Raw genomic sequence first — 15360 nt, forward strand, 5'->3', positions numbered from 1 at the left:
ATGATCTTCTCTGGGAAGCAAAGACACATTTCCCAGTAGGATTCTTAGGAAACAGTAACTATGTTTTATGAATGAATTATTTATAGCTGCACCAATAGTGAAATGGGTTTAAAGATAATACTATGTTCTAAGTGAGGATTAAAATTTCAGACTGAGGACAGATTTTCTTTAAACCTGCCAGATGAACAAAGCTTTTAGACTCGCTTTCTCTACACCAGTGACGTCCTTGTGATAACACCTTTCTAAGACAGATTGTTGTAAGCTTATTAAGAGGAACTCAAATTCTACAGGTTGGGAGTAGGGGAAACTTTTGTTGTTGCTTATACTGATTAGTGGGAATATCTCAGGATCTTTTTTCTTTATTGGCTCTTTTTTTTTTTAAAGATATATTTATTTATTCGTACAGAACTGGGGTACAGGCCAGAGATGCGGAGGGTGAGAGGATTCACCAGACACAGAGTGGGGAGCAGAACATGCAGATCAGCGAAGTACACTGCTGAGGGGAGAAGCGGGCGGGGCAGGAGAGGTCTGCCACGCCATGTGGCAGGTGGGATCAAACGCATGCGGAAGTGGCTTAAGCTTCTTAAGCTTTAACCCGCTGCGCCACCGGGGAGGGCCATATTGGCTCATTTTTTTATATAAGTATTCTTGCTATGTTTTGTATTGTCATAGGACATTGGGTTAGGATTTATTTTTAGAAGAAAAGAGAAACACAATAAAAAGCAAAAATGAAACGCCACCATCTCTGAAGGCCCTTCATCCTTTCTCCCACCCCCCTCTTCATCTCTGCTAACCTCAGTTCAGTCATCAGTATCTATAAAATTATTTGTATTTTGCTTTGTCAGTTTATCCACTTAGTTTCCTTCTAGTTCCCATATATGTGAAATCATGTGATATTCGGCTTTATCTTTCTGACTCATTTCACGTAGCTTCATTTCCTCAGAGTCCTTTCATTTTGCTGTGCATGGTAACATTTTTCCTTCTAGCTAAAGAGTATTCCACTGTGTCCACAGACCACATCTTCTTCATCCAGTCATCTGCAAGTGGGCACTTAGGTGGCAGCCATGTTATAGTCAATATATATAATGCCACAGTAAATACTGTGGAGCATATACTTTTTCAAGTTGATAGTTTGAGTTTGTCAGATAGATAGCCATTAAGTGTGATTCCTGGATTCTATCTTATTTCCATGTTTAGCTCATTAGAATATACAAACCAGCTTTTTTTTTTAAGATTTATTTATTTATGCATACAGAACTGGGGTACAGGCCAGAGATGCAGGGGTGGTGAGAGGCTTCACCCGAGAAAGAGTGGGGAGTAGAACAGGCAGATCGACAAAGTACACTGCTGAGGGGAGCAGCAGATGGGTCAGGAGAGTTCTGCCGCGCTTTGTGGATCATCTCCTGGGTGGGGATCAAACTCATGCTGAAGTGGCTTTAGCTTCTTAGTGCTGTGCTTTAACCTGCTGCACCACCAGGGAGGGCCCTACAGACCAGCTTTTAAAGATGGAAGCACCAATTCACATATCCCCAAACAGTGTGAGAAGATTCCTCTCACCGCACATCTCTCCATCACTGGCTAGGAGTCTTTGTTCTGTGCCATTCTCACAGGTGTGAGATGCTGTCGCACTCTGGTTTTGATTTGTTCGTCCCTTACTGGAAGTGGCGAACATTTTCTTTTCCCATGGGAAGCATTTCTAAAATTACTTTTTCACATGGTAGGGCAATCTTTGAGGAGAACCTGTTTTAATTTGACCCTCCCAGACAGCGCCACCTAGTGGGATTTTATGATTTACACATGACATTTGGAGCCAAACTCCTTCAATCCTGCTTGACTATTTTATTTGTAAAAATTTTTCAAAATTTTAATGATTTTGGTCTCAGCTACACACTATTCCTCCTATGACAGAATTGACCTCTACAAGGAATTTTATTTTTAAAACAAAAAACCAAAAATCCAACAAAATGAACTGTGACTTTAAACTTGATCTCATACTGTGAACTGAGAAAATTTAATCTCCCATAAGTAAAGATCATACCATCTGATAGTTCTGAAAATTAAATCTAATATGTCTCCAATGTACCAAGGTAAATTTCTTCATGTTCCAGCATCTTCCACACAGTTAAAATTTTTAAAGTTCCTTGAAATATGAACATTTATTTAAAACCCACATTTTGAAACTTAATTAGATCAGGTTTCTTTCTAATGTAGCCAACACCTTATCTAAATTGTTAAAAATTTATTGTGATAGCAAAGCAATTGTAGCTTGAAATGGCTGATTCTAAAGTTCTCAGTCCATTAACCCACAATGTCAAGTAAATAGCTAACAGTTGAGACTTAGTTTGATCTTCGCAAAAGTGCTAAGAACAAACAGTGGGGTAAGAATAGTCTCTTTCATAAATAGTGATGGAAAAAACTGGTTATCCTCAGGCAGAAGAAAGAAATTAGATCCTTAACTTATTCAATATACAATAATCTACTCAAAGTTGAAGATGTAAAGTAAGATCTGAAAGTGTAAAACTTCTCATAGAAAATACTGGGGAAAACTTCTTGACAGTGGTTTGGAGATTGATATTGTAGAGATGACTCCAGAGACAGCAAGAACAAAACCAGACAAAAGGTAATATGTCAAATTATAAAGCTTTTACAGGTAAAAAGAAAGAATCAAAAATTGAAGTGACAATCAATGGAATGAAAGATATTTCTAAACCATACATATGTTAAGGGATTAATGTTCAAAATGTATAAGGAATTGAACAAGTCAATAGCAACAAAGCAAGTAACCAAATTCAAAATTATACAAAAGACATGAAAAGACACTTCTGTTAAGAATACATACAGGTGGCCAACAGGTATATGAAAAGATGCTCAACACAGTAATTACCAGAGAAATGCAAATCAGAACTACAGTAAGATGAGCATGTGTTTATATGACTTATCAAAAGACAACAGATAACAAGCAGACTAAGATCTGGAGAAAGGGAACCCCTTTGTACCTTTGATAGGCCTATTGGGGTACTCATTATGGAAAACAGCATGATGATACCTCAAAATATTTAAAGTGAAACTGACTTCTATCTGGTCATCACATTTTTGGAGTTTTATCCAAAAGGAATGAAACCGGTATTTCCAGGAGGTATCTCCACTCTCCTGTTCATTGTGGCATTATTTATAGTAACCAGGACACGAGTCAACCTAAGTGTCTGTCTGCAGCTGAATGGCTAAAGAAATGTGATACACACATGTACACACACACACACACACAGGAATATTATTTAACCTTAAAAAAGGAGGACATTTCTGTCATCAGGGACAACAGAGATGTCCCAAGAAGGCATCATGATACATGGAGTAAGCTAGGATGGAAAGTCAAACACTGCATGATTATAACACTTATAAGTGGAATCTTAAAAAAAAAAAAAAGAAGTCAAATTTAGCCCTCCCTGGTGGCGTAATAGGTTAAGACACAGCACTGCAAACAAGCTGCAGCCTCTTCAGTGCAAGTTTGATCCCACCCCGGAGGTGACCACATGGCTCAGTAGATCTCTCTTGACTCACCTGCTGCTCCCCTCAGCAGTGTACTTCACTGATCTGCCTGCTCTGATCCCCACTCTGGCTCTGGTGAATCCTCTCACTGCCCCTGCACCTCTGGCCTGTACCCCAGTTTGGTATGCATAAATAAATAAATGAATATAAAAAAAAGCAAAAATAAATAAACTCATAGAGACAAGAGCCTATTGGTGGTTTCCAGGAGCAGGGCAATGGGGAAACAAGGGGAGGCTGGCTAAAGGGTGCCAAGTTGCAGTCATGTACGATGAGTGAGTCCCGCGTGATACTGCACTGTGGAAGGATTAGATTTAAAACCACTGAATTTCTTTTTTTTTTTTTTAAAGATTTATTTTTTTATTCATACAGAATTTGGGTACAGGCCAGAGATGTGGAGGGTGATAGGATTCACCAAAGACAGAGTGGGGAGCAGAACAGGCAGATCGGCGAAGTACACTGCTGAGGGGAGCAGCGGGCGGGTCAGGAGAAGTCTGCCGCGCCATGTGGTCACCTCCGGGGCAGGAGGGAATTGAACTCATGCAGAAGTGGCTTTAGATTCTCGATGCTGTGCTTTAACCCGCTGCGCCACCAGGGAGGACCAAAACCACTGAATTTTTTTTCATAAGTTATATACATTCTTGGTAGTTTTCTCCCTATAATTAGTTTGTAAGTCTTAAAAGTGATCATAAAAAAAATCCTTATCTTAATCCTTGCTATAAATACATTTTGATTGGGGTGTACCCAGTTCTGCTTTCTTTGATGGTTAAATGCTGTCTCTGAGATCTGCTGGGTAAGTATGTTTTCCCTATAAGCCTTTGTAAACTCTGCCACTGGTTTCCAGTGTAGTGATGTGGCTGACCAGGTTCTGACTTTCCCTTCCCTTATTCTAGATACATTTCATTCTATTGTTCAGTCGTCAAGGGAAATTACGGCTACAGAAATGGTACACCACTCTCCCTGATAAAGAAAGGAAAAAGATCACCCGGGAAATTGTCCAGATTATTCTCTCCCGTGGCCAACGGACAAGCAGTTTTATCGACTGGAAGGAACTAAAACTTGTTTATAAAAGGTGTGAGTAACTGTGTGAGAATTGCATTTCTCATAGCAGCTTTGGTTTGTGTTTTTGAACATTTTAGTTTGCAACACCAACTCCATCATTTACTGAAATTGTTGAAGACTGGAGCTCAAATATTTGTACCAATACACTAACTAGAAAAGCTCTCATGTATTGAGTGGCATTCCATGGGCCAGGGTGGATTCTGGCTATGCTTACTGTGGCTCCATGGTGGCATTCGAGAATGATCTAGTGAGCTGCAGTCATTCCAGCACTGTTTCAGTGGCTGTGGATGCAAAGCAGACAAGACGAAAGAACATGTCCTGCTCCCATGAAACTCATTTATTAAGCAGAGAAACATTTTCAGTTAGTAACACATTGTATGCAAAATAGGCATAGAGCTGAATAGCTCTTACTACCTATATGCAGATGAGGGGAGGGAAGCCACAGAGCTGAAATCATTAGTCCTCCTCATAACTGCCCCATTGTGCAGAATGGTAATTGGCAAAGCCCAGGTTCAAATCCAGACTTTCCTGGCCTTACAGCCTCTGAGTAAAGGCTCCCTCTCTCCCACTGTACCTGCTTGCCATGGGAAGTCCATACTTTCAGAATGGAACTTCTACTTAGAGATCAGGAAGTGGAAACCCCTCAGAGTTAGTACTTTTGCCATAATGACCCAGATAATCGATGCCTGAGCAGGGGCTGGGCACCCACTTGACCCTGCACACCATCGTAGCAGCTAGCAGCTTCTGGCAGGAAAACCCAGCGTGGAAAGGTACTGGCCGGGGTGCTGGGAAGCCTCAAGGGGAAGTTGAGGTGACTGACTGCCACAGACTCTGCCTTTAATGGAGTGAATGACTGGAAGTACCAGTGCAGAACCTCTCCTGCAGGGTCCAAGGTCAAAGTCTTTAAAGCTCCCTCTGGAGAGATGTCCTGGTGACTCTTTATGATGCTCATGTTGGGGACCCCAAGGCAAGGTTCCAGGAAGCTCTTGCCCATGAAATGCTTGTTCCTGTTACCTGCTGGCTTCTGCAACTGTGGGTTCATTGTAGTTTAAGCACAGGGTTTAGGGGTTCCTCAGCAGGGACCTGTGGCTACTGGGTGTACAAGGGTGCCAAGGCAGTCTCAGTGCCTGCCTCTGGGAAGACACGGCTCTGGTACCTAAGAGCCAGCTGGTCCATGAAATGGGCAGTCGGTGCTGTGATGAGGGAGAGGCGCAGTGGGCTGCCCAGCAGGGCCTTCCAGTCAGATGGGATGGGGGTTGCCTGGAAGGAGTGACATCTGAGCTCAGCGCTGTAGGAGAACTAGCCGCATGGATCGGGGTGCAGGTTATACTGCAGGCAGAAAAAACACACAGGAGGAGGGGCGATCCAGCCACTCAGGATAGGAGAGACCTGCAGGGTGATCGCAGTACAGTGTGAATGGAGGGCGACAGCACCCCTGCTTAACCTTTCCTCCACCCCAGAACGCAGGTCACAGGTTGGAGCTTAGAAAAACAGTTCACAGGCTGGGGTGGGGACTGATTGTGCACCTCGATTATCACGGGCCTGAGAACTCTGCTTCCTGGAAACTCTTCAAGGTAAAATTTTATTGAGGGCTTTTCACATGATTTACAGAAAGAATCCAGTTCTCACCATATGTTATGTACTCCACTTTATATTTTGGGAGAATATTGGCTGCCATGAATAAGCATTTCATTCTTGAACTTGGCTGAGGAGTCTCCGGGGAGGGGTGGTGACTGAATTCACTGGGGGAAAACAATGTTCAGGTCGTTTAATGTGTCATCATCTTTCTTTTCTTTCTTTCCAAGGTATGCTAGTTTATACTTTTGCTGTGCTGTAGAAAACCAGGACAATGAGCTCTTGACACTAGAGATTGTGCATCGTTACGTGGAGTTGCTGGACAAGTACTTTGGAAACGTAAGTGCTATTCTGGCTTCTCAGAATTAGCTTCATCTCCCTTCTGTCTCTGGCCACATTCTTTCTCTCCCTCCAGCCTAAAATATGAACTGCATTTGTACCAAGCATCAGCACACACGCTTCCCCTGCTTCCTGCGACACGTTGGCAAATGAAAGACGCCAGGCTGCCCAGAGGCATCTACTGTGACCTTGTGCCAACGAGTGAGAAAGGAATCGGAAAGGATTCCTTAATAGGGTGGGATTTCGTGGGCTTTTTCTTCTCCTATTTTGAATTATTTCCTCTCTGGCTTTTGATTCAGCTACATGTGCGTCCTTTTTTGCGGAAGCAATGCTGAAGCATGTCGAAGTCTGGCCTTCAGGGTTCAGTGTAAGTGGCCTCTATGGTTGCTACATCTGGATTCCCACAGACGTCTAGTTTCCGTGCGCCACCGTACAGGGGCGCCTCTACCCAGTTAGCCACCCCTTCTCCCTCTTTCCCCGCTGACCTCCATTTTGTTTTCATAATCTAAGAGTTGGTTTTAGTTTTATTTGTTCACTTCTTTTTCTTTTCTTTTCGGGTGCACAGCTTTATATTTCAACATCATGCGTGTGACATTGCGATGACGACCGAAGTCCTCCTCCCCATTTTACCTTCCTTCCACCTGCCCCTCCCCCACCCCTCTTCTGTGGTAACCACAATTGTCAGAATCTATGGGTTTGTTTTTGTTTTATTTTGTCACTACAAGAGTTCTCTGCTATTACTTATATGTAGTTAAAACCCAGCAAACACACAAACAGAACCAGTATCTGTTATATTCACACGCTCACCATGTGCTTATCGCTAAGTAAGACACCCCATGAGGTGTCCCCCCAACCCCCCATCTTCAGAGCTCACTCACTGCCTAGCAGCTTCAGAGAAGTCTTCCACACCACAGACTCCTCTCCCCAGCAGTCACCACCAGCGGCTCTTCTGGAACCTCCTCCAGCTGTCGCCTTTCTGCACCCTGGACCCTCACCTCACAGGCTTTTGCCTGGACGCTGAGTTCTGCTGATTTGTGCTGAGGCTCTCTTCTCCTCCCCTTGCCCTCTAGATGCCCTCTGGCTCCTCCTCTCCAGTGTGTCCACTTGCCCTTCTCTCTTGAGAATTCCTTATGACTTTCAGCTACTGCTTGAAGATGGTCGCCCCTGAGCTTCCCACTCCATCTTCGTCTTCAGGTGTTAAGCATCAAGTGCCTCATCTTTTGAAATCCTGTTCTGCCTTGTGACTGGCTGTAATGTCCCAGGGTCCTTGAAGGCACAGGGGCCAGGCTGCTTTCAACCTTCCCTGCCTCCAGCAAAATCCACCTCTTTGTCCAGCGGGACCAAGTTTCACCTGCCTTCCACGCCGTGGGCTGGCTTTTCATGAAGCCTCCTTTCTGCCTGTCATCTCTGCTTTCCCTTCCTTGACCTGTGAGCTGCCACCTTCCTTAACAAAACTCCCATCTAGGAGGACTGTCCCTTTCATCATCTGTTAGGAATAAAATCCAACTCCTTAGCATGGTGTGTGATTGTTCCGTTCACTGGTTCCAGATCACATGTTCAATCCCTCGCTGTCTGTCCCTGACTTAGCCAGTGTTCCAGAAACAGAACAGCCCATGCTGTCTCTAACCTGTACAGGATTTGCTGGACCACTAAATGGCAAGCGTTTGGAGATTATTACCTGGACTTGTTGGTTGTTTTTAGCACTTGTAACCAGCTCTGTGTCAGATTGTAGCAGATGCTGCAGGAACATCCAGTCTAACTCACATGCTCAAGAAATCATATCTGGTGTTGGTTCCCCTCATTCACGTTCTTTTCCCAATTCCCTACTCACTGAAGATTTTTATCAAGTGTTGTCAGGAGAATTTGCTTCCAGAGGCATTTTCTGTACTCTGCGTAATGGAACCAACAGTGTTGCCAATATTGCTTGGGGTTTTATCCATTTGTTGTGACATTCCTCTCAAGGCTGAGGACTTAAAAGCGTTCTGAAAGGGCTTCCCTCCCTCCCCCTCCTTCATTCTCTTCATCCCTCCCTTTTATTCCCATTTTTTTTTTCTTTACAAATGATGTTAAAAGTCCTGAAATGTTGCTTGAGGGATTTCAGTGGTTGGCCAATATACAAATAAGACACCATCCATTTTTCTTGGTTCATTAAACTTATTCTTTTTAAAGAGAGAGCTGCAAATACATAACAGCATATTCTTGTGGCGTTTGAGATTAATTTTATGCCTTCTCAAGTGAATTCTGATATGTTGAAGCTGTGTTTTGAAATAAATGGCAGCCTTGACCTTGTACTAAGGCCTGAAGGAGTTTTGTAAGGTTTCACTTCAGTCTCTCTTCCCGTCATCTCTGTTGGGCCCTCTGGTTGGGCCTATTGGGCTTTCCTAGACTAATCGAGTTGTGATAGTATGAATTGGGGCTGAAATTTGATCTCAATCTTATCTGGCCTTTTTTTAGACATTTCAGAACACATTACTTTCTTGAGAATTTGAATCATCACCTGTGCTAGGCCCAGTTAAAGTACAAGGAAATTCAGAATGAATTCTTCTATCTGACATTAATTTTTCATCCTATGTTGGCATACCTTTAGAAGCTCTGTCTTTGTCTTGAGCCAAAATTTAATTCACTAAAAAATTCAATGAATCTTTCATTAAGCTAAGAGCAGCTAAGAGCAATTCAAGGCTATTTGCCCAGCAGGTGTTTGGTTCTTATTAATTAAAAGTGGTGAGCAAAGCCTTCCATTACCGATTCTCGTTGACATCATCTCAAGAATAATATATTTCTCTTTGGTTTCTTTCTCCTCTTGTGTTAATACTGAAGGTTTCCTTGAATCATGCCCTTCTATTATCCAAAAGAAACCTTTGTACTAATCTTCTCTTTTAACACTGGAAAATATTTCTTTCCTATGACAGATGAATCAAAATCTCTGGCTACTAATTTATGTATTTTTTTAAACACTTTTCAATTCCAGAGAGATTTGTAAGGATTAACTAGTTAATCTTTTGATCTTTAGTAAGTAGCATTAACCCCAATTTATAAAGGCTGGGAGGGGCCTCAAAGTCTCCCAAAGTTGATAAGGGCCCATTGAGAGTTAGACACCTCCCTCTTTCTCCATTCCGGAGGGTTGTGTTCCAAGTTGTTGTTTGTGCTGCTGCACTTAGAGGGTGGATGTTGCTGTCCTGGGGGGGTCTTAACCTTGATGTAAGGGTCCCTCAGTTGTGAAAGGAGGAGTCCTTTGAACCCCTGAACCCCGCTGGATGCTGGTTTCCACCAGATCCAGGAATTGGGTCATCATGGATCTTTGTTTACAGATAAGAAAAATAACATGCAGAAAGGTTCATAGAAGGCTTTCCTTTGCAACCTCCCAGGGTTATAATGAGGCTCAAAGAGAGAGTTCAATGAACTGTACTTTATAGACCATCAATTGCTATGGAATTATAACCTACATTATGATGATTCCTTTACCTATAGCATTATACATTTATAATATGTAACTTGAACTCTTACTGTTTACTGTAGAATAGAATTCAGGGAGGCATTCATCAAAAATAAAATTAGTTATTCAAGTGCTCACTCCATCAGGGATTCTGCTATAAAAGAACACCTGTAAGCCAAATTCTGGTAAGGCCCAGGCTAGGAGATCAAAGACTGAGTGAAGCCATCACCGCTCCTGCCTGTGAACAGCTTGCTTCCCGAATGCAAACACAAGAGCTCATGGAGAAACATCTCGTAAAGAGGCTCCCATGTACTTGCTGATGAGATGAAATGCAGCCAGTAGAGCATCAGGGACACATTTCTGATGTACGGGGACTGCCCCTCCAAAGTGGAATCAGAAGGAGCTGAGCAATTAGGCTGGAGCTAACGAGACCAGCATGTGGTCTAAGGTGCGCCTGAGACGCTTTCTGTTCTTACTGGTAGACACTATGACCCGTTGGGGCCAGACTCATATAGCCATAGAGTGGCATTTGGGAGTTGCTGTCTGTGAAATAGTTGCTCACTGGTGATACTCACCTCATGCTTTCACAATGGTTTCTCTAAGGATCTGAAGATAGTAACTGTATATCCTAACTGCCTACTGTGTGTGCATGTGCGTGTGCACATTCGCGCGTGTGTAGCCTATCTGGCTTTGCACACCCTCTTTTCTTATCCCAAACCCATGAAACTAGGTACACTCACTCATGGCCCCACGGCTGCTGGTGAGCCTGCAGACTTGGGTTGGGTTTCTGCTGGGAGAGTGGGATTTGAGAAGCTCCCAGCGACCTTGCATTAGTGTCTGTTAGGTTCACTTTGCAGGATTCTGAGTGCTGGCTTCTCCTAACGAGGCTCCTGTCTGCCTTGGATTCCTGATCGGCACCTGCCTTGAACTCTGAGGCTCCTCAGCTCCTGCTAGTCTAACTCCTGACTTCCTGCCTCTTCTGACCTCTGGTAACTGCTTCCTTCTGGTCCCTTCTTTCATGTGCATGAATTTTTGACTTCTGTGTGCTCCTTTTGTTTATATTGCTCGAAATTGCAAAATAATTTTTTTTTTGCCGATTTTCGACACATGCGGTTTTTCAATTAAAAATGTGAGGTTGCAGGCCCTCCCTGGTGGCGCAGCAGGTTAAAGCACAGCACTGAGAAGCTAAAGCCACTTCCGCATGAGCTCGATCCCTGCCTGCCCCAGCGGTGACCACATGGGCGGCAGACCTCTCCTGACCCGCCCGCTGCTCCCCTCAGCAGTGTACTTTGTTGATCTGCCTGTTCTGCTCCCTACTCTGTCTCTGGTGAATCCTCTCACCCCTCCGCATCTCTGGCCTGTACCCCACCCAGTTCTGTATGAATAAATAAAGAAATCTTTTAAATAATATGCATGATGCATATTATTCTTTAGTTTTCTTTTATGTGTCCTTCATATTATCTTGGAGCTGTTTCCATGTCTATCTGTGGAGATCTGTCTCCATTTTTTCCAAACTGCACAGAATCCTCACAACCTGCCATGTTTTGTTTAAGTAGTTTCCTTATGGATGGATTCAGAGCTGTTTGCAATTTTTGTTATAAATGATGCTGCTATAACCTTTGTTGTTCCTGTAGTTAGAATTACACACTATTTTAAATATAGCATAGGGACAAATCCCTTGTGGAGACATTGGGTCCAAGGATTTGTACATTTAAAATTGACAGGTACTATATTTAACCCTCCAAAATGGCCATAAAATTTGCAGATTCTATCAACAGTGCGTGTGAGTACCTATGTATCCATATTCTCACTATCAATGACTACTATTACTATATTATTACTTTAATTTGTATTTTCCTGATTACTAGTGTGACTATATATCTTATTAGATGTCTACTGGCCTTCACCATGAATTTTTTTAGATTTATTTTTTTTATTTATTCATACAAGGACTGGGGTGTAGGCCAGAGGTGGGGGAAAGGGCTGAGAGGATTCACCAGTGACAGAGTGGGGAGCAGAACAGATAAACTGACTGAAATCCACTGTTGAGGGGAGCAGTGGGGAGATAGGAGAGGTCTGCTGTGTCCTGTGGGTCAGCTCCCTGGCTGGGGATCAAACTTGCGATGTGGCTGGTGATAGCTTCATAGTGCTGTGCTTTAACCCTTGCGCCACCAGGGAGGCCCTAAACTGTGTATTGGCTGCCTTTGTTATTCCTTTGTGTGTGTGTGTTGCATGATATTCAACTTAGGGATTTGCAAGAATTCTTTCTGAAGCCTATGCTATCGCCTGTCTCTCTATTATATATGTTGCAAATATTGTCCCCACTGTTGCTGTACTTTTTTCAGTGCTTGGCTCACACTACACTCAGGCCTCTCTACAGGTTCTCCTAGGGAACTTGGTTCCACTGTCATTCAAATTCCTAGAAAAAAAGACAGAGCTATAGAAGTAAAAGTAAAAGAAGGGGTTCAAAAGCTGAGAACATGCCCTTTCGTGATCCATCTACATTCTGGGGTTATTCTCAAAAGCGAACCATAAAGATCGGGAAAATGCTGGGTTGTAATGTCACATCCCTGTCTTATTTTACATTGGATATATAATCAGTTCCCTCTTTGAGTCTCTCTCTTTGTCTCCCCTTCTCAAAGGAAGAGGCAAGAGATATATGTAAACACACTTATTCTGATGCTCTTTTCTAGTGAATGAAGAGACTATAACCCATGTAGATGAGTTAGAGGATGTATTTGTTTTAGCTGACTTTATTACAGTGGTATTGTATTCCTTTTTTTTTTTTTTTTACGCTTCTAGATTCAATTGGATCTGTCAACATAAGCCATTTTCCTTGTGGAGTCTGCAAGTGTGTTGACCTAAATCCTAAATATATGAAGCAACTTGCTAAAATATTGACATCTACTTTATGTAAAGTTATAAAATTCAGTAGGATCAGAGAATTGTTGATCTGGAAGTCATGAATCCCACCCTCATAGCAACAAGTCTATCTGATGACTGGCTCATTTGTCCTGCAGACATTGATCGCACCATACTGTGTGTGGGGCCCGTGCCTGAGCTCACAGTCAGAGGCATGACTGATAAGAGTGTGTGCCAGTGCACACCAGGTCCAGGGTCGTTTGCAGAGCAAGTGATGTCAGGTCTGAATGGAAGGAAAGTGGATTTGGAGGAATTGTACTTTTGAACTTGGCTTTGAAAAATGAGCTTGGTTTTGCCAACAGCCTAACAGAATGGGACTTGGAATTTCGGGAAAGGCCAAAGACATGAAGACTTGGGTGGGTTTGTGCGGCCATGATTTGGGTTGAGTGTGACCCAGGGAGCAGGGCCTGGGCTGGGCTGTAAAGATTCCTATACATGCGGAGAAATTCCAACTTTGTCCTGAACATCAACCTTACAAAGGAGCGGATCAAGGTCACTGAGTTAAGTAGTGTGAGTGGCTGCTGGCCTCAATGGGCACAGGCCATGCAGAAGGACATTGCAGTGACCTAAGCCCCACAGACCTGAGCAGTGAAAATGGAGAAGAGGGAGGGGAACACTTAAGGGTGTACTTATATGATGGAACCTGCGGGAACTGTGACTAAATTAGGGAGGGGCAAGACCAAGGGGACAGAAAGGAATGGGGTGGGGGGGGGGGGGGAGGTGCGGCAGGGAAATACACTGAACTGGAGAACGAATTCCACTGAGTAAGTAAGGTTGCAGCCACAGCAGTGCAGGGACTAAAGGAGAGAGTTTGGGCCACGTGTCTTGGATGGAAACGCAGGCGGCTGGGGCTGTCGGCTTAGTAGGTTGGCGCTGCCAGGGAGATCAGGGCGGGACATCTGTGTTGTCAAGCCTCTTGCAAGCTAGACTCAGCTGTAGAGCGTCAGTGAGATTGTCGAGGAGAGTATATGTTTGCAAAGAGAGGAGGTTCTCTTGAGAAACACCCATATGGAAGAGACGGAGCTCCCGGGTGAGCCACAGGCAGCTGAAGCATTTGTTCTGTGGACTGATCTGCCGCCAGCATCCACAAGTGCTGCGTAAACACATGCAAGGTGGAGGGACCTGCATTGAGAATGAGTCTGAGGTGCAGTCCCCAGCACCCTGCCTGGTGATGTCAAAACCCAGACATGGGAGAAGGGAGGCACAACAAGAGATGAGCAGGGGTCTGCGGTTCTGCCAGGGTGAGGTGGAGAGGCCGGGGGGCTCCACAGCAGCCCTTCAAGGGGGTGCAGGCAGGGGAGGTTACTCAACTTGAGTTGAGGGAGACATGGGGGGGAGAATGCTGAGGAGAGAGGAGACTGGTTGTTGTCAGTTGCAGGTTTAGGAAGGAGACCTACTTGGGTTACGGGACCAGGCTGCCACTCGTGACACTGGCGCAATCCAACTTGCCTGCTGATCTGTTGGCCCTAGGGCACGAGCTCTCTGTGGGTAGGTCCCTGATGTGGTCCCCGCCTGGTGGGCGTCGCCTGGGAACCAGCTTAGCCTCCCCTGCCTGACCTGAGGTGCTGAGTCAGAGGCTCAGGTCAGGACCAGCAGCATATATTGTAAATAGCGCTCTGGGCAATTTGGATATATGCTGAAGTTTGAGAACCACTGGTTTGTGACATAATTTTGAGAAAAACGAGCTAGCTCCAGCTGAGCTAATTTGCCTTGGATGTGAGAGCTCAGAATCTTGGGGCTGGAAGCCAAGATTCACAGAACAGAGAGAAAGAGAAACCAAGTCCCGGCCTGGTGCCTGAAATGTAGGGGGAATGGTAGAGGGCTGGGGGCTTGGGGCTTGGGGTGCATCATTCAGCTAGAGAGGTGCAATCATTCCTGCACTGACTCAACATTTCTTGAGACATGAAACATTATTGTTTCTGGTCATGCTCTGCTCTAACAGAAGTGGGATAGCTTTGATGAAAGGCCTGGAATTCCTGATTCTATTTTCATGTCCTTAGGTGCCATCTGCTATTTTGATCTTTGGGATGCTACATGGGTATAACTGTTGAAAAGACTCGAGAATCTTCCCTGCACATGTCTTTCCTGCTGCTACTGCAAGTTTATTAACACATCTGTTTTTGGTCCTACCAGGTCTGCGAGTTAGATATTATCTTTAATTTTGAAAAGGCATATTTTATCCTGGATGAGTTTATAATGGGTGGAGAAATTCAGGAAACATCCAAGAAATCTGCCGTCAAAGCCATTGAAGATTCCGACATGTTACAGGAGGTCAGTACAGTTTCTCATGGGGTGGGAAAGGATGGTGGTGATGATGATGGTGGTGGTTTTGGTTGTGGGGCAGTGGTGGTGGTGGTGTTGATGGTAATGATGGTAGTGGTGATGGTGGTGGTGGTGATGGTGGTGGTGGTGATGGTGGTGGTTGTGGTGATGATGGGCTAGTGTTGATGGTGGTGTTGATGGTGATGATGGTGGTGGTGGTGGTG

The 15360-nt window shown here is 44.2% G+C and overlaps 1 protein-coding gene across 1 annotated transcript in view; it reads left to right on the top strand.

Moving 5' to 3' along the window:
- Window positions 1–3321: 3321 nt before the first annotated feature.
- Window positions 3322–15360, top strand: part of AP1S3 (adaptor-related protein complex 1, sigma 3 subunit) — a 17076-nt gene continuing 5037 nt past the window's right edge. The window contains exons 1-4 of the mRNA XM_012725240.1: window positions 3322–3351; window positions 4437–4615; window positions 6411–6519; window positions 15008–15145. Coding sequence (XP_012580694.1) covers window positions 3322–3351; window positions 4437–4615; window positions 6411–6519; window positions 15008–15145 — 456 coding nt within the window. The remainder of the gene's footprint in view (window positions 3352–4436; window positions 4616–6410; window positions 6520–15007; window positions 15146–15360) is intronic.

Source organism: Condylura cristata, unplaced genomic scaffold (assembly GCF_000260355.1).
Source record: "Condylura cristata isolate star-nosed mole 26May11 unplaced genomic scaffold, ConCri1.0 scaffold00002, whole genome shotgun sequence".
In the NCBI taxonomy this organism is placed as follows: Eukaryota; Metazoa; Chordata; class Mammalia; order Eulipotyphla; family Talpidae; genus Condylura; species Condylura cristata.